Raw genomic sequence first — 27,838 nt, forward strand, 5'->3', positions numbered from 1 at the left:
TCGCGAGGGGCGTAGACGCATGCGTGGCAGTGTCGCGCTTAGGGTGCTGCAGGCGCAAGTCTGTCAGAGAGCGGAGCAACAGAGTGCCGTTGTGTACACCCTCGCCCACGTACCGCGGCGCTCCTCGAGGAAGCGTCCACGTTTTTTTCCTGTGAAAGCCGTCGGAAGGCGAGCGTGAAGCGTCGCCGCCCGTGTTTTTCCGTTCGAACTGCGAAGAAATTAATACACAGTGAAAGGAAAGAAAAATTATATCGTACGATGCGTCCCTCATCTTGGCCGACTTACTTATCGTGCCCGATCGAGAGACGCACGTAAGGTGGCTCGAGCTATTTTTTTTTAAATGTGTCACCACGGACGAGCATGATTCTGGCTGGATCAGACCATTTCTTAGCGGGTAAGTCCACTCGAGCGTGTCGCGAGTCGAGCCGCGAATTGAGCCGAGTGCCGAGCCGAGAGCCACGAGAGTCGTCGAATCGCGGTCTGCATTTGCCCCTAACACAAATATTGCAAGCACATAAATACGTATAGTCACGTAACGTTACAGCTCGTTAAAGAACTCTTAACTGCGGTAATGGGTTCTTTAAAATTTCCGAGCTTCTCTTAGTAAACGACCGACCGACCGACCGACCGACCGACCGACCGACCGACCGACCGACCGACCGACCGACCGACCGACCGACCGACCGACAGACCGACCGACCGACCGACCGACCGACCGCATTGCCGCGCGACAAACCTCCTTCACACCTCCCACCTATCCACCATCTCACGGTCTATCTCACCCTCTTGATACACTCCCCCCCCCCCTTCGTCCCAACACTCCTTCACCTTCGTTCTCTTCGTCCTCGGACAACGAGGAGCTCTCGTCACGTGCACCATTCACACTTTTCAACGATACCATCACCAATACTTTTTCTCATTCTCATAAGCAACTTTTACAAACGATACTAAAAGCGTACGCGTGTACCTCTTTCCATCTTCCGCATTGCGCAAAGCCATTATTTTTTTCATTCTCCCCTTTTCTCTCTCTCTCTCTCTCTCTCTCTCTTTCAACTTCCCTTCTCCCCTTCTCGCCTCTTTCTCCTTTGTGACACCACAAAGTCGCGATTCCTTTCGTCGCGTTATCGACGAACCCATCGAGCGAATAACGCGGATGAAAGCACGTCTCTTCGAAAAATCGTCTTACGCGCTTACTAGGGAAACTCGCGAGAGAATTAACTTTTCATTATTATCCTTTTCCGGAATAGAAAAGAAATATGTAACATCGGAAGACCGTGCGTGCGTAGAATATTGCGTGTAGCACGATAGTTTCTGCGGTATCTGGGGCGACGATTAATTATTCCGGGTCATTAAAGTGTAATGCGTCGCTATCGTTTGAAACGTTCGATACCGACAGTACTATGCGCAACCGGTAGTTGATTATAAAATTCGTTTATGGATGGTCGAGAGTTCTCAGCTCGAAACTATAAATATATCATTATTGATAAAAGAAAAATAAAAAGAGAAAAAAAACAATTTTTTTTCTCTCTCTCTCTCTCTCTCTAACCTTTTGCACTTGAAAATCCTTACGAAGGCATTACGAATTATGATATCATTTTCTTTTTCGCGTCTATACGTATTACATATTTAACGTTACATAGTCCGTCGTACACATTAGACTCTCCCTGTTTCTTTGTGTGTTAAAGATCAGTAAAGTTTCTTTGCATTAAATAATAAGCGTGCTAACGTGGTAACAGCGTGTAACCAATAACGCGAATAACGTTATCAAGAACGGTTCGCTTGTCACGAGATCGTCGCTCGAAAGTTCATACATGCCAATGTTGAGAAATCTGTAGAAATCGAAAAATCGATAATATTTCGCGCGATAATAGTTAAAGTTAATAAAATCGATTCGAAGATTCTCTATATCGGGTTTGTTTTAGTACCTGTGGAAGCGACTGCATTTCTGGGTGCCGTTGCTGGCTTTATCGTCCTATTGCTGGCCATCTTCCTCTATCTCTCTCGTAAGTGGTGCTTCACACCGCCCACCTCGGCTGCTCTCTTCGGTGGAGTTTGCGTTCCGCTTTGTGAGTCCAGCAATAGCTCTGCATCTCAAATATCGAAGAATATAGGTACGCATTTGCGCCTACGTACATTCGTAAATCCTTTCCTTTTCATCCTTTCGTACCTTTTACGACGTAAGATATCGTCGATCAAAATAATCATCGTTGATGATACGTTATTACAGTGAAGGCATTTTCCTATTCGGATCCAGAAACGAGTTCCGATTCGGAAGAAGACGCTCTTCGAAGATTGAATTCGCATCCTCATCCGCCACCAGATACGTTGACTATACAAGCTGAGGATGGGCCAGCGATCGTTGGTCGGTAGTCATAACTTTCTCCCTTCTACTTTAAGGTTAACGTAAATAAAAAATATCTTATATATCGAAGTGCATACGTTCTACTTAATGCTTTTCAGACGCCGGAACTACTTCGAGTAGTTGCACCGAGGAACATTCGCCGACAGCTCAACAGCAACAGGTAATCTACGTATACTATGCGTATCTAATCTCGAACATTTACCTTCTCTTGTATACTTTTTGAAATTTGAAATTCTTTTGAAATTTAGTGCGTAGTGGAGGTCGGTGCCTCCAGTATCATACTCGATAGCAGAGAACAGGAGACAGAGATCGAACGGAATGCACCAACGACGAACGACGTTATTACGAGGGTGGGAGCAGTGCAGGAGGAAATTGGTAGTTTGGAAGTCGCTTTTCTTTACGATGCACCGATGCGTGAGATGACGGTACGCTTTTTTTTTCGATATCTTTTAATCGTTCTCTACTGTAAATATACGTGCATATATTACGTATATAAAGTACTTGCATATATTACGATATTATTTACCATGGCAGGTACAAGTCTTGCAAGGACGAAACTATCCGGCCGGAATCGGTGGCAGTCAAGTGCGTTTAGTATTGTTACCATCTAAGAAGCAAAGACGTAAGACTCGCGTTCGACAGGGTAACTCGCCTCAATACATGGAAAGCTTCCTCCTCCCTCGTGTTAATCCGGAGGATGTAAATGCTATGGGAGTACGGTTAAGAGTCTATTTATGGGGTGGAAGAATGCGTAGGGAAAGATTGCTCGGAGAGGCCAGAGTGTCTTTCGATCAAATCAACTTACAACTCGAAACCACTCTTTGGTTGACTTTGCAACCTCCGCCATCTTCGGTAAATTAAATGATTGTCTTACGAAACGATTGTCCTACAAAATACCAAAATGGATTCTCATTGAAATTACAGGTTCAGGATTGGGGTACGAGCAGCAGTTTGACGCGTAGCGATTCTACGGGTTCGCAACAATCCGTTCAATCGTACGCATCGCCTACTATACCACCATATGGGAGTAGCATGAAAGGTGGTAGTGTTGCGGAAATATTAATAGGGCTATCTTATAACGGTACGACCGGACGTTTATCGGTCGAAATTATCAAGGGTTCTCATTTTCGTGGTGGCGGTGGTAACGATACTAAACCACCGGATACTTATGTGAAATTGGCTCTCGTCGATAGCAATGGTCATGAGATGAGTCGATCGAAGACGGGCTTAAAAAGAGCTCAACCGAATCCACTTTATAAGGAGACCTTTGTTTTCCAGGTAGAAAAAGTATATCCTTTGAATATCTTAAACGATAATCGAAATGAATACATTTGATTTTATTTTTGTTCGTAGGTCGCTCTTTTTCAATTAGGTGACGTGACGCTTCTCGTTTCGGTTTATAATCGGCGAAGAGGCGGTATGGGCAAGAAAGGAAGAGAGATGATCGGTTGGCTCTGTCTAGGTTTGAACAGTTCCGGCTCGGAGGAATTACAACATTGGAACGATATGCGTGCGGCCCGACAGCCCACGCAAGTTCAACGCTGGCACTCGCTTTTACGTCCTTGAAGCGAAAGAAGGATTCGCACGACGAACTATATAAAGATTTTTCTCGACTTTAGGCATTTTTTTCAAGCAGCATCGTCGGACGAAGCAAGTCCAACGTGCACTGCCCGACTGGAAAAAGAAAACGAACAAACACCATACATACACGCGCGAATCAATAAGCGTTTCATCTGTCGATAGTCGATATGCATTACGATCAGAGCTGCTTGCTATCGTAATAATAAGCGCTAAAAAAACTCTGAGTTGTAAACTCTATACTCGATGTACCAAGTACATACACATATACATTCCCCTTTTTGATACGGCGGAGGGAGTCGAGGGTGTTTTCGATATATTTCATCCATCACGGTGGTACCACCGACTTCGTCGAGGTCACGAGTTTGTGGCACGAGAACTCTCCGACTCGGATATATGTGCCTGAGCCAAAACCTTGATCGTTTATCTTTTACTTTGTGCCTTTCACCCTTTTTAGGAAAAGTCGTGGTCCCACCTGTGACACCTGATACGTAGGGAAAACGCGTAAGGAAAGGAGAGAACGAACGCGCGTGTGTATGCCTGTATATGTATGTGCGTGTATCTGTTCGTGCGCATGTATGCTTCTTTGTGCAAAAGAGAAAGATAGAGAGAGAAAGAAGAGAGAGAGAGAGAGAGAGAGAGAGAGAGAGAATGAGAGAAAAAGAGAGAGAGAAAGAGAGAAGGAAACGAATCGAAAATGATTCGAGCTGCAAGTGTGCCGAGTTTTATCTTTGCTCCGCGGTACTTTTTCAATATATATTCTAGTATGCAGTGATTCCTTCATACAAATTAGTACGACGAATTTGTGTCTTGAGATGGTTCGAGAATGGATTGACGTTGTGCGATGCTGAATGAGAAATATATAGGACGAGGACACGTTTACAATTCAATGACGCACAATAAATCGCAAAACGCACCCCGTTGATGCAGATGTGATGATGATCGTAGATTATCGATCTTATTATTGACATAGAAATTTATGCGATTGTAATTCATAAGTACGAATAGATCTAGTCACAATACTATCTACGCGTTTAATAATAGATGGAATTGGATAGCGAAGAAAAAAAAAATGGGCGAGAGACTGATCAACGGATAAGCTACGAATCATTTAGAGCTTGACTTTTCAAGCCTTACAAGTGTTATAGTCTTTTAGCCATTAAAAAAAATTAATCCATGCTCGAACTGTTTTGTCGTTTATGTATTAGGCACGAAGCGATTATACAAGGGCTCAGAAGTTAACTCGTCGGTAAATATAAGTACACGCTATATTACAGCTTCGATTTTCTTTAGCACTTCTGGTTCTAGTACACTTAAAAACCGATAATAGTAGTTCTTTAATTCACCTGTCAAAGAAGAAATTGCGAAAATAAATTTAATGATTTTTATAATTGGACCGGGAAAAACACGTCTACGTTAGAAAAATCGAAGAATAATATGATATACTTTAGTACTTTTAGTGCCATTGACTTCTGAGTCCTAACAGTAACATGATTGTACATAACTTACTATGTTACAGTCTGTTTATAAATGACACGATATTGAATGCAAGTTTTTGAGTTGTGCTTGCATACATACAGACAATGATACACTCCAGAATTTTCTCACTTCAAAAACAAATTCTTTATTTGTGTGTAATTCAACTCGAAATGAAATAATCGTAATAAGTCGACAAGATACCTTATGACTTTCTCATTGCAAGAGCACCATTTCGTGATTACATTGCCTTATATATCACCTCGTCAAGTTACTCTAAAGAATTTAAAGAATTCGTTCTACGCCCAGTGAACGTTATAAGAGAAGTCAAGATACAACAAACGACATTATTTTAAAAATCGTTTGTTACAGGGAGGTATGCCAAATTGAAAAAAAAAAAAAGAATTTTATGCAAGTATGAGATCAAGATGGTACGCACTACTGTATCATCTTATTCGCGATTTCTTTCAAAAACTGTTATAAGTGAAGATCGCGAACGTTATAAACAGACTATCTCATCGGATTTTTATTTATATTTTATCTACAGCACCCTTTTCTCGATAAGTAACGATTAAAGTTTAAACGTCTACTGCACAAAATAATTACCTTGATCAATGTTATTACATACTTACAAATAAATAACTATATTTATCGCGTTTTATAAAAATGTACTCTGATACAATTAAATAAATTTATGAATAGTTGTTATTAAGAGCATAAAAAATAAAGTGTCAGTCAGAGAACATATTTCTCCAATAGTTCTCTCTTTTTTCTTGCAAGTAATGCTTCTTGTATATCTTGCTGCGATGGAATAGGTTTTTGTGAAGTCGTTTCTATTTCTTCTTCTGAATCTGATTCTTTATTCTTCTGCTGTAGCCATTCTTCTATAGTTTTGTCTCTTGCTTCATGTTCCGCTTTTTGCTCCAACGGTAACAAAATTCCGTCGTCGTCATCTCTATATCCGTAATAATCGGCATCTATATCTTTCATTAATTCTGCACGTGTTTTACGAGGGGGTGGTGGAGGTTCTTGTTCAAAGAGTTCTCTCACTCCTGGTAATTCTTTTGCAGCACCAAAATATTTATAACCACGATTTCCAGGTACCTAAAAGTTTCACATAAAGTATAAATAATTTCAGTAAATGTATCGAATGATGATAAAATATCTATTCACCTCTCGTCCTTCATGATCCAGCATTCGTGGTCCTACACGAGAATAATCTGGTCCTCCAAGTTCTTTTATTTGTGCTTCCCAATGTCTCTTTTCTCTAAGCAATTTATTAATCTCATCATTTAGATCACGAATTCGAAATTCTCCTAAACCAGCATTTTGTATCTGAGCAACCTTCTTTGCAATTTCTCTAATGATTTGCATTCTCCACTTCTCAGCTTTTCTCAAATCTCGACACTCAGAGGCTAAATAAGGTCTTCTTTCTTGTTCTTTTCTAGCTCCTTCGTTACTTTGAGCTGCCCTCCACCTCGCAAGGGTGGTCCTATTAAAACGTTTTAACAAATTATTTTCTATGAAGAAAACTACAATAAAAAATTATAAGGATTCGCAAGAAAACTTTATTTACTCACATAGCCTTTTCAGCATTACGAGCCTGAAAAAAATATAGCCCAATTTTATTTAATTTTATAAAGAAATTACTTTGTTTTTAACATATATAAATGTATACGTAATTTGTACTTACCATATTTGTATGTGTGTTTTAAACTTTGATTTGAAGAGATTTACATTTATTCAATACAACTTCATTTAATAAATAATAATATGCATTAAATTAATTAAAATATTTCTACAATAACCACATGAATAAAAAAGAATAGTAAGACTTCGTTTTATTAAAGTTTATATATTTTTAGGTTATATCGAAAAGTTTAACGCATTCAGTGAATACGATTGATAGCACATTTTAAACATGTGTTTTAATCTTTTTAGAATTTTCTATATAATTGTTATAAAAAAAGTATGCGTATGTAAATTTGAAGAACGTGATTTTGAGTATAAACAAACTTCCTTGAAAATGGACCAATATACACAATACACAATTCTATTGTACGCTAAAGCACGAACGCTATATAAACTCAAGATAAGAGTTATTTAAAGATAATATTTATTAAGATAGTTTGCGTTTAAATACACGCACATGTTAATATTTTTTTTTTAAACGATTTTTTATCGTATAAATCTGACAAAGATAACTTTTCTTATAAAATTATGTGCATTTTAAGATAGTGTCTTGTTTTCTTTATCCACGGTACGTGTAGGAATTCTGATTGGTGAACAGAAGCAGAGAAAAGAAACTGGTATTTCCTTGTCTGTTATTTAAAAAAAATTTCAGTAACAAAGAAACCGGTAAGAGCTGTGTTCTTTTGTCACAACTGATCTGAAGTACATTGGGGATACATCGAAGGTATTTATTGTTACGTCTAATTAAATTTTAATATTGACAATAAATAGAAGTAATAAGACAAAGTTATTTTAATCGTTGTAGATATATTGATCGTTGTGTTTCAATTCTTCTGCATTCTGCCGGAAATGTTGCGTGAGTAATTCTCTTTTGTTAAGAACAAATATTTAAATTTGATATATGTAAACGATTATTTTTTTTTAATAAATAATATTCAGCCAGTATATGGCGGTTGTTAAAATGTATGAAATTGTATAGGATATTTATTTGTGGATTGGAATGAGATGACAAACTGTCATTAGATTGTATTTTTTTGTAATCATATAAAGAATTTAATCGTAATTCTTTACGTTTTTATTCTTTGTTAAGGATTTTCTTTATTCGTCTTCATTAGGTATCCAGATACCGTTGCTTCTCATCTGCTTTTTATCGACAGTATTATCTGAGAATTGTGAGGACAACAATAAAGAACTATGTACATCTAAAAATGATGAGCAACAATCTTTGAAATCTGCAACTTCTGTTTATGATTTTCATGCACTCGATATCTATGGAAATGATGTAGACTTGAACAAATACCGTGGTCATGTATTAATAATTGTTAATGTTGCTAGCAACTGTGGATTAACGGATACCAATTATAAACAACTCGTGCAATTATATGAGAAGTATGGAAACTCTGCAGGATTGAGAATTCTTGCGTTTCCGTCTAATCAATTTGGTGGTCAAGAACCAGGAACTTCTCAAGAAATTCTTAACTTTGTTAAAAAATATAATGTTACTTTTGACATGTTTAACAAAGTAGATGTCAATGGGAATAATGCTCATCCTTTGTGGAAATGGCTGACTGAGCTGGGTGGAGATAAAGGGGGAACCATTAAATGGAATTTCACCAAATTTATCGTTGATAAAGAAGGCAATGTCGTAGCCAGATTTGCTCCTAATAATGAACCATTAGAAATGGAACCTATTTTGAAAGAATATTTGTAAATCTTATTATATGATAAATTTATGTTTAATTATGTGGGATATATAAATATCAAACTATCATATAGTGTGATATAGCTTTATAATTCAGAAATCTTTTTCTTTCCATGACATATATAAATATATAATAAAGCAGCATATTATAGATATAATTTTAATTGTTTAAATAATATTATTTGCTTCCAAAACCTTTTATAATTTAATAAAGGGACTATGTACAACACAAATAGAAGATGGTATTTAATGAAAATACTATTCTTTTTGAATATTATAATAATGCAAATTATAATGAATGAGTTTATTTTCAAGATTTCTGACAATATAAATGCAGACTGTACAAAATAGTCCCGAGTTAAAGAAACTCAGCATGATTTTAGACTTAAATTTTAACATTAAATAAAATACATATATTATATTCATTAATAACATTTATAAGTAAATATTGTAAAACACTTTTAAGCATTTAATTTAGAGCATAGCTTATTCACAGTTTCTTACAATTATATTTGAAGTTTATTTATTAATTTAATATCTTAAAGCTGAGTAAAATTAAAAATGCTTGTAAAAATTTTTGCGTTATATCTTCATGGAAAATCTTAAAAGTTACATTATCACTTGCTCTATGTACAAGGTTTAATACATGACACATTAAATTCTATATTTAGTAAATGAAGAGATTTCAATATTTTTATGTAAGACTGGAATGAAAATATATGAAGTAAATTTTTAAGATACGTTTATATATACTAACGATAATGAACAGTCCTACACGTTCTTGAATAAACGCATATCTTGCGTATGCTTATATATATATATATATATATATATATATATATATATATATATATATATATATATATATATACGATCATTTTATATGGACGGATTTTACAAATTGATTAACGTAACTGTATAAATAAATATAGTCTAATAAATTACAGAATATCAGGCAGTTCCCTTAATATTGCTATTAATTGTAGCCAGTTCGTGTTCCAAATTTTTGTTTTTTCCATTAGTAATGGTCGTAACGTCTTCATAAGTCTAAAAAGAAATTAATAAATCTAAATATTTATATCGTAAAACTGCGATTACATTAATCGAGCATTTATAGTTATTTACTCTAATTTTTTACTACTAACTAATTTTTTCTATTCGAATATTTGAATTGATCTTTAAAATTGATTCTTCCTTCACGCTCAATTCTTTTCTCACGTTATCATATAAAATTAAAAAAATGCAATAACAATAAATTACCCATAGTTTCTTGTTGTAATTCTACCTTGTAGGAAGGATTATCATACGCCGATGTAGTTTTGCGTGGGGATATATCCGCCTTACTGCTCGTTCGTCTTTTCATCAGCATCATTAAAAGAATCAATGTAGATAATATTGCAAGTGATGCCACTATGGCTACTATTACTAAAGGACCATAATAATCTCCTTCGTGTAACGGTATCGAAGCCAATTTACCTGCTACAAACAAAGATTGAATTTTTTATATATAAATTATTTACAAGTACATATTTGCATAATCAATCCTATATTTAAATCAGAAAAATTTATTGAGTACCTTGTCGAGGCACATTAGTTGGTATCAAAATACCAGGTTTAGTAACAAAATCTTGCACGTTACTTTTTTTAATTCTTCCATTCGTTAAATAAACTTCGATCCACAAACGATACCTTGTCCCTGGTTTGAGATCACTGATAATAGTTTTAGCTGGAGAATCTCTTTTAGCAATTTTAAATGTACTTGTATCTTCTTTGCCGCTGTCACTTTGATAAATTGCTCGATAAATATTAACATATTTATCTTCAGGATAAGGAACTCCACTCCAAGATACCTCAACATCGGTCGACTTGATAGTTTTTATTTCAACTTTTACGTCAAACGAATAAGGATCCGGCTCGGAGGATGTAGTTACGTGAATCTGTATGAAAAAAAAACTTATATATATATATATATATATATATATATATATATATATATATATATACTCGAATTTTTCTATGAAAAAGTTAATAATAAACGCTTGAATAATTTTTATAAAAAAAAAAAAAAATGTATAATGCATTGTATATTACCGTTTTTTCTGCTACGAGTTCAGTAGCTTGTCCAGGAAATGGTATAAAATAAATTCCAATTTCATACGTTGTCATGGGTTTAAGATTTTCTATAACATAATTCGTGACAGCTCTATGAATCAATGGCGTTGCTGCATATACTTTCCCATCGTGTTCCTTGTATCGTAATTGAACACCATCGATGAATTGTAGCTCGTAATCGCTAAATTTCTTCCACATAATATTAATCCAGCTCGAGTTTGTTTCCATTATTCGTAATTCCGCATCGATTGGTATTTGTGGTGGTAATGTTGTAATTTCAGAATGTTTTTCCAAGGTACGTACGGTATATATTTTACTCGTAGGACTGTTCGCTAAATCTTTTAGCTTCACCGTTATTTTCACTTTGTATTCTGTCGATGGTTTCAAATCGTCCAATTCGAATTCCAATTGAGGAGTAGCTATTAAATCGCTAGGAGGTGCGAATACTTTGGATTTCCAAGTCGTAGGATTGAAATTTCTACAAAATTTATATACATTTTATCATCATAGAATATTTCATGAATATAATGAAATGAAATCGATAACTTACTTAGAGTCACTCGTATATCTTAATTCGACTCTTCCATGAAGACCAACTAAAATCGTTGGTACCGTAAATACTAATCGTACCGTACTTTCATCGAGTGCTTCCAAAACTTGTACAGTCACCTCATCGGACGAAGATGATACAGGAAAATTAGGAATACCTCCTGTTAATGGAAAACCTGGTGGCACATTGTGATCTAATCCTGTAATAGAAATTGTAAAGATTTTCAATTTTCCAAAGATCATTAACGTATATAAGTTTCGAATAATTAATAAGACCTATTCTCCATTATAGAACATAGATGTTTCCTGAAGTGATCGATTTTAGAAATCAAAATATAGGTAGATATAAAAACCTATTGTCATATAAAATAAATGAATTTTATTTATTCTTTTTCTTTTTTCTTGTCTTTTTTTTTTTTTATCAGGGACGAACCTGACTGGTTTGGCGTTTGTGCTGCGAACGGATGATTCAAGTGCGTGAGTCCTGAATGTGGTATATGAGCATCAATATGAAGCGGTAGAGAAGGTTGCGGACCGGTTGGTATGTTATGAGGTATTGCTGGTTGTCCAGGATAATGTTGGAAAGGTCCAAGATTAGGATCGTGTTGACTGATATGAGCCAACAATTCTTCTATTTGTTGAGGAGTATTAGGAATATCTGGTGTGTGTATATGATAAGTGGTTTGTCCGTTTTCACTCTTTTGCGTGAAGATATGTGGCTTGCCAGTTTTTTTTGCTACAGGTGGTGGGGTTCCAAAATAACCTGTTTGTATTTGATTAGTGGATGGTCGCTTTTGTGTTGCGATTTGTTGATGAAGATTGTAAATACCGGAGTGTCCCTGAGGCGGACCATGATCAAGTTGAATTAAGCCAGGATGTTGAATGTTTATAAGATGATAAAGTTCGTCGGGTGCGATCTCTTGTTCGGGATTGCGTTGAGCTTGTTTCGGTTTACCCGGTAAAGTGGGTGTCAAGGTTTTGATCTTGTCTAAATCGGAGAGAGTATCGTCTATCTGAGTTTTCTTTTTTGAATTCATTTGGACTATTACGTTTGGATCGATCGAATCTGGTTTTGATGATATCGAATCGCGGTAAGGTGGCCCTGCCACGCTGTCATCGAAATGGGCATTAAAACTAGAAGGAGGTATATTCTCTCCGTTATTCGGTACGAAGGGGAAGCTGGAATCGTCGGATTCCTGATGAGGATTTAACGGTATAAATTGAGGTTGGTCAACGTTGTGACCGCCCTTCTGTAAAAATGGTAATTTACTTGGTTTGATCGTACTATGTATATATTGGTTATCCATGCTCGGTTGATTTGGAACGGACATAATTTTATCGGGAAATTTATCGGGACTCAATGGTCCAGGAAAATGTGTTTTCACTGGTTCGATGGGCTTTTTAGAATCCAATTTAGATTTCGATTTATCTTTGAGCAATGGTACTAATTTTTCGGTTTGAGAGGATAAATGAAAGACGTCGTCGATGGTAGGATGAGTAGGTTTATAGTCAGGACTATAAGGTCCATTGTATGGCACGGTAGGATGTCCAGGATCCATAGGGTAATGAAAGAGTCCATGAGTAGTGGCAGGGGCAGAGTAAGTATTAGTGTTTTTCGAATCTTCCCGCAAGGAGGAAGTGCCATGTTCCGGTTCCTGGCTGGGCCTGACCATTTCCGACTCGTTATTCGATCTTTTGCTATCGTCAATCGATTGCCGATTGAACGTGTCTGTGGCTAAGGGGCCGGGGAACGCGGGCGTCACGTTCATTCCTGCAATAAGTAAAGTCTATTGTCACAGAAATAGTCGGTAATCAGTCAGAATTTGTCCAAAGTCCATGCATATTTACAGCCAGATCCAAGTTACCTACGTATATGTATGTACAAGCATACCTGCGGCCGTACAAAGCATGCAACATCTACAGCTTCTTGTGCAAAAATATACAATTATTGAACGAGTGCGATCGGAATATATGGTTTTCGAAATTATTTAAATTATTCAAGATGTACCTGTATATGTATATACATATTTATATATATATCCTATACCTATACCTACATATAAAAGATTTTTATATATAAGAGATTCTTCATTCTTAAGTGAACGATATGTGATTACGATCTTTTTGGTGAGATGAGTCTACGTGTCAATGTCTCCGTGTAATGATACTTCATAGTCTTACTTTTGATGAACCCACGAAACTGGGATGATAATCATTTTTACAAGTTTATATACATCTTTTTCTTGAAATAATATACTGGACATATCCAGTCAGGTCCGAGCATGGTACAAAGCATCTATACATAACCCAATACCAAATACCCAATTAAAGATTCGTTGTTACAACTGGAGAACGAAAAATGATGAGAAAGTTTTTATCCTTACGATTACCGTCACCGTCAAATTAATCGAATAAGAAATACGTATAACTGTAAACAACCAAATATTCTTGTTTTTCGTTAGAAACTGTTTCGATCGTTCATTCCTCAATCGTCAGTAATTTTTTCAATCATTTGTAAAATATTATAAGTCTAATGATATAATAGAATTTCAACTATTAAATCGAAGTCTACCTGTATCCTGTAACGAGGAATGTCCACAGACCCAATGTAAGCAACATTCATCTCCAGGTAGATGCATCAATGCTGCTTGATACGCTGGACATTGTAAAGTTACAGGTGGCAAAGCAGGAACTGGTGGACAGGCTGCTTGACAGGACACATTTCCCATTTCACAGTAACATCTCTTTTCACATCCAGTGACATTTGATGGTAATTCACTCCAATTGTCGTAGGTTATTCCTTCGTAATTGCAAGATCCATTATTTCTACAACGGACTTCCTGAAAAGGATATAAATAATAAGTATATATCTTATCGATAACAGGATATCATTACAAGGAAAAAAAGAACAGCGTTGGCAATGTTTACGTGTCGCGTAAACATACGTCTCGCGTTCCGTTCTCAAACAATACGTAACTCGAAGATTGTTGTTTATTTTTTGCGCGAGTATAGATGTTGTGAAGGACGGTGAAGAGAACAGTGAGTCTTGAAACGTTGAAGGTGATGGATGGTACGAGTATTCGTAATAGTGAGTAATAAAATAGGTACGTAATCGTCAAATTATATATATATATATATAATATATTTTTATATGCATATATATATCAAAATTGTGAGGAGTAGTTAAGGAGGCCAAGGCAAACATTTTTTGTCAGACGGCATGGGGTCGATGACGTGTCGTTATCCCGTTACGCGACCAAGTTGTTAGCGTAGAGCACGAAAATTATTAACCAATATTTGTACTGGCAACTGCAGTTTGTACAGATGGAGTGATTCCCATAAGTTAGTTGTTAAATTTCTGTCTCCATGAGCAGTGTAACTAGTTTATTTCGTTATCATTCAATAAAGGCCGGTAATTGCGCACCGAAATATCTTCGATTCGATGTTGTCTTACAAAAAATGTTTTTTTAACCTTGAGTCTCTCTACCTTATTTATATATTTAGTTTTGAAATGTCCTCTATAGATTATAGAGTATAATGTGTGTGTATACACACGGGTAGATTAATAATGTTCGTATTATTATCGTTATATATTTTTCTTAATTTTAATATTTAACTAAAAATATAAATGTAATAAATATAATAAGAATGAATATATAAATAATGTATATATATATATTTAACATTTATTGTTTTTACCTGAGGACAACACTGAGGTGCCTTGGGAACGAAGTTCGCTGGAACAGTTTCCCAGTCAAGACAATGGGGATCCAAAACGTCCAATCCAAAATCTGTAGGACACTGTATCGTAACACATTCCGCTTTTCCACCTTCAGCACACATGCAGAAGGAAATGCATTCGTCGTACCATTCTGCTCCAAGCTTATACGATTTCCCTCTGTGACTGCACGAGTTTTTATCGAACATTTTCTCCGAAACGTTAGTTTTTATTACTTCCGCAGGCAGAGATACTTGAATTGCTGGACCAGTTCGGCCTAACTCGGTAACACGAACATAATATGTACGCGCTGGTTCTAAGTTCGAAATAATGCCAGCTAAAATAGAGTTGAAAGATCGATAATTCGTTTGAAAAGGTGACAATTATCCTTGATATTATTAAGTATTACCCTTATCCGGCTTTTGATGTCTCCAAACGTGATTATTATCGGATATTTCGATAGCAACGGTTTCTAAATTTTTTCCAGAAAGTTTTAGCTTGATCGCCGTTGAATTTAAAACTTTAACGTCGGTCAGATTGACGCTCAAGTCGGTCGAATTTTCAGCTCTGATTTCGTGATCACCGAGAGTAACGTCGCAGAGTGTTATAGTGCAACAAGAATCTCTGTCGATTGTAAATGTTTTCTTTTACGATCTGCCGTATAATGTAGTATTACGACTCTCGTACAATAGAACGTTTATAACGCATACCTTGGGTCCATCAGCTCGACGCAACGATCGTGCTGACTCGCAATAGAGGTAGTTTCGTTTGGTGGACATCTTGGTTGACATTTGAGATTTCCACCAGTTTCGCAAATGCATATCTTCGTGCAACCATCTACAACGCGTTGTCCTCTCGAGATAGTTTTATTACCAAATACGCACGTCTCTTCCGGTTCCGGGGCTACAATAATAAAAACATACCGTTCGATCGTTCTCTGTATTTCGATCCTATCGATTGTAAACTAAAACGAGCATAGCGATCGAAATAAGATTGAAAAGAGACGAAATGTGAAACCTACATACCTGAATCCGCGGCACAGACCAAGAGAGCGCAACACGGTTCCTCGACCACTAATTTCTCTTCGCAAAGAGGATCGTGTATTCCTCTACCTGCTCTCACGTAAGGCGAAATGCAAAGTGGTCGACAATCGCCGATAAATCCACCTTCCTTACAGGTACATTTTTCTTCGCAATCCCTTACGATTTTCTCTCCAACGGAATAGGTTCGTCCATTGTCGGTACACTGAATCAAACTAGGCAGCAAGCTCGATGAAACGTTCAATACTGTCTCGTTGTGAGGTACCACGTATTCTCCTCCTAGAAAGTTCGTCGATAGGCGGTAATTAGGAAATTAATCCAAAACTGATGTTCCGATCGATTCGAAAGAGATAAGAGAAATGGTTTCGTCGAACGAAAAGAGATTTACACCTTCGACTTCTTTGTCGTCTTCGTCCATGCTGACATCACTCAAGTCCGTCAAATTGGCATGCAACGAATTAGTTGGTTCGGGCGCAGAAACATTAAGTGCCCTTCCTCTGGAAGAGGATGTCGCTTCGTTGATACGTAATTCCTCCGTAATCTTCGTCCCCTCTGTCGTCGTTCCCTCTGTCGTCCCCTCTGTCGATGTTGATGTATCCGTTACATTAGATATCCTCATTGTAGAACCAGCAATTACCTCTCCGCGAAATAGAAGAGGTATAGCAGTGCTTTCTTTTCTATTTGAGGACCTTGATTCTGTGCTATCGCTTGAAGATACCAAAGCGGTCGAAGACTTTACTTCATCCTCCTTGTACGATTTCTGATATTTTTGTTCCACTTTCGATTTAAAGTCGACTACGGATTTCTTTTTGGTCTCTGTTGATACTTTCGAGTCCGCTTCTTTAGCCAATAATTCGGTTTTCGAATTAAACGTCTCGTTTTTTGTCCTAGTTTCCAATGGCTCGACTCTCGATATATTTTCGTCCTCGTCAGCTACGGGGAAGAGAAAAAAGTAAAAACGACGAACTATTTTACAACGATTTTAATGAAATTTTTCGATTTAATGTAAAACCTTTGTCGTTGGATGATATAAAATATTATATACATGTAATTAGACCAATCATTTTCTATTCGAAAATTCACACGATAAGCTAATTTCTTTTGACCTTCTTTCGAACAGCTTACGTTTATATTATTTAATTGTTATCAGTGATACAACGGTGAAACAACATCGTCAAGAAGATTGGTGTAACGGTAAATGAAAACGTGAGCAAGCGAGGTGGTATGTCCGGGCCAGAAAACTTGTTAAGTTCGATAATGAAGATCGGATGTAAAGTGTTAATTCTACTAGTACCTAATGAGTCCATTTCGATAGAACAACTTTCGACGATTAGCTTGTAAGAAGGTTTTTTAGTCTTTCCGATAGTTTTTTTTCTTTTCTTTTTTTTTTATGTCGTGTAACCTCGAAAATACGCGATACATAATTCTCTACAGACTATCGCCACTTGATGAATGTTTCCAGCGTATTAAGTAGGTTCCGCTTTAAGACGGATAAAAGAAGATAAGGCAAGGAAGTGAACGTCCTTGATAAACCTACATACGTTCTGATATTCATTTCTTTTCTTTGGGATCGACCGAAAGTATCACGACGCTGTTTGGTTCCTTTGAAAGAAGCCTTTATTCTCACAGATCTGCCGGTGATATGACTCTGTGCAGGTAGAAAGTTTCCTGACGTAACGGACGACCTCATGAAGATGCAGTCGAATGGATCACAGTCACGAAACGGATGTATATTATGTCGAATTATTAAAATCAAATGATCTCTATCGATTGATCATTTTTATTCAATCTTTTTCGCATCTCTACGATGTAATTCGAAATTTAATAGAAATATTTTATATTATGGAATTCTGATGTTTATCAAATATGAAAGAAATGCAATTTCCATTACGGTATGAATGAAGAATTGTAACGGTTCAACCAGTTCACACGAACTCTATATTTGTTGAGTTCACTTGACATGGCGTATTCGAGACGTGCGACTTACGAGAATCACGGTATGCCATTATAACGAAGTATGCGAATTTAATGAAAAAATTTTAATTTTAAATGACGAATAAAAGATAACAAGTTGATTTTTCAAGGATTTTTTCTTGAAACTTATTTATGTATATAGCTGTTTTGAGAGTTTGACCTATATCTATTCGATAAGATATATTAAAAAAAAATATATGCTATCGAGAGCTTCGTAACTCTTTCAAGATCGACTTTTAATCGTAGAGAAACAGTATATTTGCATCGAAGGCCAACCAGTGTAACGTTATTCACGTATCGAATCGTATTATTTTCCAATCTAGAGACAAGTTACCACAGCTTACTTGCGATGTAGGTTTATGACGTTCGATAATTATAAGCGTACAAAGATCTTAGAAAACGAATCACTATCGAACGATTAACATCGATATTTAAAAATTTTCGTATCTTTGAAAATCTTTTTTTTGCGTGATCTAAATCAATTTGAATATCGATGATCGTCCTCGATGTTACGATCGATCGGAGAAAATTTTACAATTTTGAAATCGTATGTCATGTAGCTGTCGTATGTATTCGTAAAACGAGGAGAAAGGAAGAAAGAAAGAAAGAAAGAAAAGCAATGTAATGATTCAAGAAACTTATTGAGTCGAAAGGAAGGAGAAATGGGAAGAGGAAGAAGAAAAGAGAAAAATATATATCGAGAAGGTAGTTCGAGAAGGTAAACTGGATGGAACGCGGGATATTATGGTGGGAGGATAGAACAAGATGCCGGAGAAGGAGGGAGAGAGAAAATAGTCGGTCACCGAGCGAACATGCCTTTGGCTATACGGTATTCTATCCTACTTGCCATTTGGTGTAGGATAACAATTTTATTCCATACTTTGAGTTTTACCGATCGAATCAACGATGTCCTTTGAGTCGAATCGAATATGTCTCAATCAAGACGTTATAGCATTCTTCATATCGAACAATATAAATTTTATTAGAAACTCGATAATAACGATGATTCGGATCGTCTTTCTTATTACATCATCGCGTATTACCGATCGTTCGATATTCGATTTCGTGCGAATTCAAAACATCGTGATACATATAACACAACTAAACATCTAAGTTATCCGAACGATATTATAACTTGTATTACTACGTTATTACTTACTTCCTTCGCGTACAAGTTGAATACATAACTACAACATGCAGATCGAAAATACTTGTTACAAGAGCAAGAAAGGCCAGGACCGGACTAGCTTGAACTCGATAAAAAGAAAAGTTTTGCTTCGTTCACCGACTAATCACGTTTCAGAGATCAAGAGAGAAATGTATAAATATATCTTAGATTAGTAGATTAGTTAACATAGTATGTCCTTTCCATAAAGACGAAGAGTCGGAGAATGGAACGGTGGCATTTTCAATATGGACTATGATCGAGAGAGAAATGTGGGTATATTTCGTTCAGAGGCACAAGACATGGCGGGTCCTCGTGTCTCCGCTTTTTCTTCATTGCACTCGATTCTCGCACGTTCGCTATGCCGCGCCCGCGTTCGCTCTCTCGTTCATTCGTTCGTTCGTTCGTTCGTTCGTTCGTTCGCTCCTTTCCCCAATCCATTCCTGCCTTCTTTATCTTCGAAAGCGTCCTGAGACTAAGCGAAGAAGAAAAGAAGAAAGAGTATACTCGATTATCGGTAAAAGCAGAGCTTTTAACAGGACCATTACGTTAAACGTTGCGTTGATTTTCTTTCGATATCGATATTTATAAGAACTTAAATTTTCTTCGAGATATGCTTTCACTTCGTCCTATCTTACTTTCGTTAGAGCAACCTCGTAACAACGTTAGTAAACGTTTACGATCGATCCCCGACGTCGTTTGATAACACTTTTCCGGAGTCCTTTCTGTAAGCATTGAAGTCTCCAGATTCTTTGGTAATCTTTGGAACTCTCTTTCTATCTTATTCTCTCTCTCCTTCTCCCTCTCTCTTTCTCTCTTTCTCTCTGTTTCTGTCTCTCCTTCTTCAATTAGAATGGAAAACTCTGTTTGAATTTCTGAAGAGTATAAGACTCGAACGAGGAGCGAGACCTCGAAGAGTTCTCTGCCCTCTTCTTTTCTCTCTTATCCCAGTCTTCCTCTTCTATGCGAGAAACATACAAGTAATATGTACATATGTTCATGTAACTTTACCGATATACCGGGTGTTTTATTAAAATATGGAATTGTTTTATTAAAACCATCAAACTCGTGAAAACGATAGATTCTAGATTTTTTTTTTCTTTTGTAATTATTATGGGAATAACTAAAAGCTATGATTTTTTATATATTATTGTACAATTCAATAAATGAAAATAATGATTAAACCTGGCAAATTGACAGATGTAGTACAGAAATAGATCAGTGGTTCTAATGTTAAAATATTTCTATTTGATTTAAATAAATATATACATAATATTTTTAATGCCTTAGATCATCTTTTCCTTTTGATTTTACGATTATTTTTTGTTTTATGGCTTTTGAAGAAATAAACTCGTTTTTACTAATCCATTTAATCTTACATAATTATCATTATTTTTATTTTTCGATCGTTCTATGCACACTCGGTATGTATTTACACACGTCCTTACGTTACAACACTTCGTGTAATTATTTTGTCTCTCATGTATTTTTTATTAGTAAAAAAAAAAAAAAAAAGAAATAATAAATGAATATACAATCATAGACTTTCCATTCTAAACATCACGTTTCTTTATTATCGTTCTCTTATAAATTTTATTATTGAGATGTTTATGACTCGATAAATAAAAATACTCTATAACAATAAAACTCAAGAACACTTACATATACTTTTCGCATTATTTTGTTCCGCTGATAAAATTATAACGGTTCTTTATAAAAAAAAAATGCATAGCGATTGTTTCGCTATTATTTTTTCAACACATACTTTTCGAGAGAGTGGATCGCTAACCCATATAATCTCAGTGAATTCTTTTCATTGTTTTCATCGTTAATGATCGACCTCGTTACTACGTGCGATCGTTGAAACAAAAAAAAAATGTAGAGTCGTGAATTAAACGCGTTTCGAAAATAGAAAAATAGTAGAAAGAAATAAAACAACAAAGGAAACAAAAAGTTGAAGAGGAAATTCATCGCAAATGATTCATGAATGTAATTGCTCTATTAAAATATTTATAGTTATTTTCCATTTGCTTTCGAATTGAAGTTTTGCTTGGTGATACCGACGAGATTAAGAGAGGAATAAATAAATAGATAGATAGATAGATAGATAGAGAAAGAGAAAAAGAGGAAGAGAAAAGTGACGAGATGGGTTCCTCATAAGAAATCGTAAAAGAAAGTACGTGATTCGTTGATGCATTACAAAGCTTATACGTAGCTGTAATTTAAAAAGAAAGTCGTGTCGCTTCGCGTAGAGTCGCGTCAGCCAGTCGATGTTATACTTTGGAGCGTGAAATTTAAAAGGAAGATCAACGGCCGAGTACTCCTCCTTACGAGTCACAGTTAGGTGCGTCTTGTTTCTTTCGAAGGTCGTCGTACGAGTGAGTGCGTGTCGGTCGGTTCACCAACTGGACTCTTCGTGCTACCGTTAATCTGCTTCAAATCCGAGCGAAGACGAACGCTCTTCATCTTTCCGTCCTTGTAGTAAAAAAACACTCTTTCCTTTACTTTCTTATTCTGCGCGTGGAAACGAAGAGAAAGGAAGAAGAGGAAGAAAGAGAGAGAGAGATAGAGAGGAAGAGAGAGAGAGAGAGAGAGAGAGAGAGAGAGAGAGAGAGAGACAGACAGACAGACAGACAGAGGGAGAAAGAGAAAGAAAAAGAAAGAGAGAGACTTTGTTTTATTGTTAAAATTTCGATCATGAAATTCAACTTAACCAACTTTCAAAGTTATTGAAATCAACTTTCACGTAGTTATACAAAGGTATATTATAAGAAGATAGTAAATACGAGTAAGAGCACGTGTACCTTCGTTGGTTCAGCGACAAGTTATCTACCTTCTCCTCTTATGGAAAAGTCTATACAATGGCGTTGGACTAAGGGAAAGCAAAGGAATGTTTGAAAAACAACCGAGTGAAACTCGGAGCTGTCAAACTGGACGAGAAATCTATTGTCTGATACCTACCGTTCGTTGCTGTCGTCGTCGACGTCGTCGTCGTCGTTGTCAACGTCGTCGTCATCATCGTTGTTGTTGCGATAGTTTCGATGTCCAGCGCAGAGGAGGGAAAGGCTAGCAGGCCTAAAAGGCAAAGTCCCGCCAGCGTACACAGAAAACATCTTTTCTGGATGCGCATCCTACCGCATTCTTCTGCACGATACGGAAACACTGGTGCTAGCCCGACACAAGTGTGATCACTAACAAAATCACTAGCATTCAATTTATCAAATTTGTTCACTTAATCGTTCCCGTGATCTCTCTCTCTCTCTCTCTTTGTTTTTTTTTTTCTTTCACCTTGTCCGTGACGACTAATCACAAAATGTTAACAAAAAATTGTTTTCACTTTCGATCCGATCGAATGTTTGAAGGACGTTACCTTTTCTATTCGTTGGCTTTTTATTTCGAGGGAGAGATTCGCTTTTATTCGTACTTTATTTTATTTACTATCTTTGCTAACCAGCTCGCACTCGATCCGTGTCGAGGACGGAGGTGAAGTGCAGCAGTAAGCGGTATCTACCTCCTCTCTTCTCGTGCTGCCTTCATGCTTGTCGTCGTTACCACCACCACTACTAGCATCACCACCACCACCACCACCACCACCACCACCACCACCACTACCACCATCGCCATCCTACCACCACCGCCATCACCATCACCACCACCAACACTACTAACCACCATCCACATCACTATCACCACCACTACTAATATCAAAACTTTTCGTTCCTCTTCTCTTGTGTGCCAGGCCTCAGGGAATTCTCTACGCTCACCTTGCTAGGCAAGCCGATTCTACAGAGTAACCATCGTAAAAGAAGACTTCTTCCTCTTTCGATCTTTCCTTCGAATATATTGTAACGTTTCGTTATCTTACCTTTTCTCTCATGGGTACGTTCAAGCAATTAAGTTAACCGACTGTAGGGAAAAGGAAGGGTTTCGATTGAGAAACAAGTTTTTTATTTCAATTTGTATTTATTATTATTTTTCTTTCTCTGATTTTATATGTTTTAATAAAGATTATCTCTTAAATGAACAAACATCGTTAATTACTCTAATTTCATGATATTGAATGTTTCTTTCTTGTACATCAATAGATATGTTAAAATGCAAACGCATTCTATGTCTTTTTTCTTTCATACTATTAGTCACTGAGAATTCAACGTTTTCTAAGAACATTTCTCTTATTAATATTTAAATCCAAGCTCACCACTCGCGATGTCTGGATGTAGAACATTATTTATAATCTATCGGGGGAAAGTGGTGAAATCGAAAGTAACTATCGTATATCGTATAAGTAAGAATGTCAATCGACTATATTTTTTATTTCATAAATTATGTTAGCGTTCGGTATTGTTTTTCAATTCGTAAAAAATTACGTTTGTTTAGATACATCTTTCTTCGTCTACGATCCATTTTTTCAATTCTTTTTCCGCACGCATCGTGTAGCAGGAAGATAGGCAAAAAGGTTCTTAAGTAAGCGGATTTTCGGATGAGAAAAGATCGAAATCAATGACGACATGTTCTAAAAGTGACCAGCCGGTTGGCGAAACTCTGTCGAAATTGTCTTCATGCGAATATGACTCAGGAAATAATTTGGACATGAAAACTTTCGAAGGAACTTTCGAAGAACAATAAAAATACAATTCTTATATATCTTATTTTTTTTTTGTTTACTTAAAAGGATCCTAGTTGGTATGACGTGTTGGAAACACCCGGTAGATCAATCGAGATCGGTCGAGGCTGTCTTTAAGTTTGGAAGGAGAGTTTATTCGCGAGGAAAAGCAAGTGGGTTTTCTAACTTCACTGTTAGGCTAGCAAGCAGTATAAACGCGTGAGCGTAATAATCTCCTTGGTTGTGCACTTAATTTTATATCACGATGTTGCCGAGAGGTCAGTCTAGTATCTAAGAATATAATTTTATGGTCCACCAAATTGAGTGAATGTTCGCACTTCGCTTTCGATAGAATCTTACTCAAGACTTTACGAAATTATATGTCTTAGTTGAATCATCGAGTTCTAGCATCGATTTTCCTATGACGAACGTCGAAGGTACGCACACGTTCGAGGCCTCGCGCCTACGATCACTGAATTTAAATTAGTTCTTGAATAAGAACTACGAGTCTTTTAACGTCACATTTGTCTCTCGACATTCCAATTGTTATGATAAAATTTACATAAATTTATTTACTTTTTCTTAAGAAAACCGTCGAATCAATTAAATGTCTCACTAGGGATTTTATTTGATACCCCTGAGTTATAACAATAATTTACGCGAATAACTTCGTAAATAGTGTTCGTCAGATATAATTTTTCTCTCATTTGTGATGTTTGAAAGATTTAGGACAACTCGAAAAGAAAGAAATAGATTTTACTTGGTAATAGCAATGTCAGAACAACTTCTGAAAATTTCTTGATTACCACAGCCAATAGTTGCTGAACCATCTTCACAAATACCCCAACTATTTGCAGTTCTGTAATGCCATCTAAGAACGCAATGCTCACAGATAAGTCCTTGGGGAAGAATTGCTTCGATCAAATGAATCTCAGCTTGGTATCTTTCGATATTATACTTGTACGAACCGTCGGCCAATTGTACTGGATATTTCGCAAAGCATTCGTCAGTTTCGAGCTCCTTCGGATTGCTTAGAGGACAAATAGAGAATTCGAAATGTCCTAGGTGAGAGGCGGTCAGATTGATTTGAATCTGAATATGAAAACCCTCTGTGTATCTGTAATGAGAACATAATTTTTTATCATATTCTTCTGATGATAAAATAATAATCTGAGATGTAAAATTGTGTAATTTGTGTATTTACTTTAAAAAGTTGTAATTTTTGTGTATTTACTTTTTGACAATGAGTCCAGTTCCATAAATACCTCCATTTTCGTTAGGTCTAGGTCGTGGCAAAGACCAATCGTCACCACATTCGCCGCAATTACCATTGTTTTTTTCGTATTGAGTCTATATAAAATAGATCAAAGACATCGTACATTATTTTGGATGACTTTATTAATAAGTAAAAGGTATTGTATGTTGTATTTGTATCTTAATTGATGATAATTATTTTACGACGAATTTGTAATTGAAATAAAAAATATTACGCCTTACGATAGACAACTCTTTAACACATTTGTGTCCATATTGTTACATATCTACAGGCGTTCGATCTCGAGTTTCGCACGTGTAAAGTTTCTGACGACAGGCAATATTTGTACATTCATGTAAGTCAGCTTAGTTACATACTTTTTCGACGAAGAGAAGAGTATAAAGAATAATCTTTGAAACTTTGTAGATATTGAATCTTACTGTTTTATATAAAAATTTAAATTTATATATAAAGATTTAATACACATATATGTATATATATATATTAATTCGACAATTTAAAAATAATCTCTTTAAAAAATAAATAGATAAAGCGAAACTTTTTTAGAAATTTGGATTTCGTCCAAGAATTGTCTGATAATACAGAAATGCTGGCAAAACATCTGCTATCGAAGTGCTATCGAAATGCTATCGAAGTGATAGCACGTAGCTTTGATGATGAGTGCACTTTGTCGATGAGTACGCATTATCGATTACGTATCATTTTTAACCGATATATAGTAGTTTTAAGTATAAGGGAGAGAGTATAAGTGAATGAGTAAGAAAACAAGAGAGTATAAGATGATGGGTGACGTCGTAATTGACAAGAACATGCTGAACAAAAGAACAGAATCAGGATACGAGCGTAAAGATAAACGAAATGTCATTGTTATACAATAAAATTTTTTAAATATATATATATATAGTAATTCCGGTTGATACAGCCTTGTGTGTGAGATGATTCGGTCTTTTTCTAGATATAGTTCGATTTTCAAATATTTTTATTGGTAGGATTGATATTAGTAACATTAAAACTCATGAACAATCATTTCATTTGAACAGCCTCCTTTTTTTTTGAGAAATCTAGGATTATTTCTTTATTTCCTAGATTTATGTTAATATTATAATTTTTCATATATCTATTTTAAAAAATATATTTTCCTATTTTGGACATCGATTAAATTTGCGATGTATTTTATTTACAATGTAATTTGCAATATAATTTGCAATGAAGCTTTAGCTTTTCGAATTATCTTATATAGTGTTTATTTTTATTTTTATTTTTATTAAATAGTCGGGAGAGCTGATTTTTTTCACCCAAACATCTTTATTTCAAAATTTCTCAATTATTTTTGTTATTGAATTAAGTTGAAATAATTAAATATAATAAAACAACAATCTTACCGCAAAGCCACCACAGAAGAGTTCATTGTCGTTGAAATTAGGAGGAACAGGAAAATGTTTTTTCCAAGCGCTACTTCTGTTAACCGGATCCATCATCATACCATGGCCATGAACTTGTATCAAATTTACAAAAACCATACAGGACAAAAGAATAATTTGTAGATAATACATCTTGATTTTTTTCGTTCTTTCCTTTTTCTTAAATTCGAATACTCTAGATATACGAACTACCTGAACAAACTAGAGTTAAATATGTCTTATTGATTCCTTTATATATTTATTACCAGCCGATAAGACAAATACCATTTCTACACGTAACTGATACTCGAGAAAAGCAAACATGGATGAGTAAACACATAAATCTTTATTTAACGTAAGATAATAAATAAGAATTAAGAGAAAAACGGTGAGAAAAATATATACATACAATATATATATATATATATATATATATATATATATATATATATATATATGTATATATGTATGTATGTATTATCGTCTTATTTCATTTGTAAATATATATACGTATATAAGAAATTATGAAAAAGTAAATTTTCGTGATGAAAATTAATTCTAATTAGAAAAAAATTCTAATTAAAAAAAGAAATCTGATTAATTCTAATCAGAGAAAGAAATAACACTACTTACGATACTGAAATATGTTTAACGTACTCTATAATGATTTCATTACAACATGATGACACATTTCAAATGGAATTGTAAAAAATAAATTTGTTGTTATTTGTCATAAAAAATAATACTTTTATTACTGATCATTTATCTATGATCATCTGTGATATATATTTTTTTCTTTTTTGTCAAGTAAATTGTTTAACAAAAACTTTGAAAAGAATCTTTGAAGAGAATCAAGAAATCTAATCAATATTTATTGCACGTCATATAAAATAATACCTTATAGAAAATAAAATAATCCCTTATAGATTTGTTAATAATCGTTCGATGTAATTAAATGAAAAAATATAAATCTAATCGATATTTATCGCAAAATTATCTGAATGCAAAAATATAATTGTATTTTTATTTTATTTATGTATTACGCGTCAATTTATTTATGATATTATATTAAAAAAATTTCACGATTTTTATTTATTATTTATGTTAAATAAACAAATTATAAAAAAATTAACATAATTATAATAAAAATTTTTATTAGAGGTTTCATTAGAGCTATTTTCTTATTACGAA

The 27,838-nt window shown here is 35.4% G+C and overlaps 5 protein-coding genes across 7 annotated transcripts; 2 read left to right on the top strand and 3 right to left on the bottom strand.

Annotated features, from left to right (window-relative positions):
- The first annotated feature begins 245 nt into the window (after window positions 1–245).
- On the top strand, window positions 246–6,163 carry LOC127066836 (synaptotagmin-14). The gene is made up of 8 exons (XM_051001085.1): window positions 246–394; window positions 1,923–2,111; window positions 2,228–2,362; window positions 2,461–2,522; window positions 2,611–2,787; window positions 2,897–3,214; window positions 3,287–3,640; window positions 3,716–6,163. The coding sequence occupies exons 1-8, from the start codon at window positions 361–363 to the stop codon at window positions 3,926–3,928; spliced, it is 1,482 nt and encodes a 493-aa protein (XP_050857042.1). The 5' UTR covers window positions 246–360; the 3' UTR covers window positions 3,929–6,163.
- On the bottom strand, window positions 3,966–7,485 carry LOC127067549 (pre-mRNA-splicing factor ISY1 homolog). Its single transcript, XM_051002647.1, has 4 exons — window positions 7,110–7,485; window positions 6,997–7,019; window positions 6,590–6,908; window positions 3,966–6,520 (listed from the first exon to the last, which is right to left on the bottom strand). The coding sequence occupies exons 1-4, from the start codon at window positions 7,110–7,112 to the stop codon at window positions 6,152–6,154; spliced, it is 714 nt and encodes a 237-aa protein (XP_050858604.1). The 5' UTR covers window positions 7,113–7,485; the 3' UTR covers window positions 3,966–6,151.
- A 197-nt stretch (window positions 7,486–7,682) lies between these two features.
- Window positions 7,683–8,968, top strand: LOC127067606 (uncharacterized). The gene is made up of 3 exons (XM_051002783.1): window positions 7,683–7,832; window positions 7,914–7,964; window positions 8,224–8,968. Exons 2-3 carry the CDS (start codon window positions 7,958–7,960, stop codon window positions 8,817–8,819), a joined length of 603 nt encoding a protein of 200 aa, XP_050858740.1. The 5' UTR covers window positions 7,683–7,832; window positions 7,914–7,957; the 3' UTR covers window positions 8,820–8,968.
- Window positions 8,969–9,103: 135 nt separating this feature from the next.
- On the bottom strand, window positions 9,104–22,898 carry LOC127065362 (putative epidermal cell surface receptor). Of its 3 annotated transcripts, none has more exons than XM_050997693.1 (13): window positions 22,330–22,898; window positions 16,620–17,162; window positions 16,215–16,508; window positions 15,900–16,092; window positions 15,599–15,813; window positions 15,171–15,526; window positions 14,044–14,311; window positions 11,905–13,242; window positions 11,473–11,671; window positions 10,902–11,400; window positions 10,387–10,747; window positions 10,096–10,286; window positions 9,104–9,857 (listed from the first exon to the last, which is right to left on the bottom strand). In XM_050997693.1, exons 1-13 carry the CDS (start codon window positions 22,496–22,498, stop codon window positions 9,762–9,764), a joined length of 4,722 nt encoding a protein of 1,573 aa, XP_050853650.1. In that variant the 5' UTR covers window positions 22,499–22,898; the 3' UTR covers window positions 9,104–9,761. The 3 variants fall into 3 exon arrangements, with proteins under 3 accessions (XP_050853650.1, XP_050853564.1, XP_050853738.1); XM_050997607.1 differs by having other exon boundaries at window positions 10,096–10,289; window positions 22,330–22,896; XM_050997781.1 differs by having other exon boundaries at window positions 9,814–9,857; window positions 10,071–10,289; window positions 22,330–22,895.
- A 752-nt stretch (window positions 22,899–23,650) lies between these two features.
- Window positions 23,651–26,860, bottom strand: LOC127063488 (uncharacterized). The gene is made up of 3 exons (XM_050993390.1): window positions 26,630–26,860; window positions 25,206–25,321; window positions 23,651–25,088 (listed from the first exon to the last, which is right to left on the bottom strand). Exons 1-3 carry the CDS (start codon window positions 26,798–26,800, stop codon window positions 24,728–24,730), a joined length of 648 nt encoding a protein of 215 aa, XP_050849347.1. The 5' UTR covers window positions 26,801–26,860; the 3' UTR covers window positions 23,651–24,727.
- Between the last annotated feature and the right edge of the window lie 978 nt (window positions 26,861–27,838).

The sequence above is a fragment of the Vespula vulgaris genome, chromosome 1 (genome assembly GCF_905475345.1).
Source record: "Vespula vulgaris chromosome 1, iyVesVulg1.1, whole genome shotgun sequence".
Lineage (NCBI taxonomy): Eukaryota > Metazoa > Arthropoda > Insecta > Hymenoptera > Vespidae > Vespula > Vespula vulgaris.

Excerpts from the sequence above, each read along its gene's own strand:
- LOC127067549 (XM_051002647.1), bottom strand. Across the intron at positions 6,909-6,996 it reads CGTAATGCTGAAAAGGCTAT|GACCACCCTTGCGAGGTGGA; the intron begins GTGAGTAAATAA and ends ACGTTTTAATAG. Across the intron at positions 6,521-6,589 it reads TGGATCATGAAGGACGAGAG|GTACCTGGAAATCGTGGTTA; the intron begins GTGAATAGATAT and ends TGAAACTTTTAG.
- LOC127066836 (XM_051001085.1), top strand. The coding sequence starts at position 361 with ATGATTCTGGCTGGATCAGACCATTTCTTAGCGG. Across the intron at positions 2,363-2,460 it reads GGATGGGCCAGCGATCGTTG|ACGCCGGAACTACTTCGAGT; the intron begins GTCGGTAGTCAT and ends AATGCTTTTCAG. Across the intron at positions 2,788-2,896 it reads CACCGATGCGTGAGATGACG|GTACAAGTCTTGCAAGGACG; the intron begins GTACGCTTTTTT and ends TTACCATGGCAG.
- LOC127065362 (XM_050997607.1), bottom strand. The coding sequence starts at position 22,498 with ATGCGCATCCAGAAAAGATGTTTTCTGTGTACGCTGGCGGGACTTTGC. Across the intron at positions 16,509-16,619 it reads AGACGACAAAGAAGTCGAAG|GAGGAGAATACGTGGTACCT; the intron begins GTGTAAATCTCT and ends CGAACTTTCTAG. Across the intron at positions 11,401-11,472 it reads AGATATACGAGTGACTCTAA|AAATTTCAATCCTACGACTT; the intron begins GTAAGTTATCGA and ends TAAATTTTGTAG.
- LOC127063488 (XM_050993390.1), bottom strand. The coding sequence starts at position 26,800 with ATGTATTATCTACAAATTATTCTTTTGTCCTGTATGGTTTTTGTAAAT. Across the intron at positions 25,322-26,629 it reads TCTTCTGTGGTGGCTTTGCG|ACTCAATACGAAAAAAACAA; the intron begins GTAAGATTGTTG and ends TATTTTATATAG. Across the intron at positions 25,089-25,205 it reads ACTGGACTCATTGTCAAAAA|ATACACAGAGGGTTTTCATA; the intron begins GTAAATACACAA and ends TTCTCATTACAG.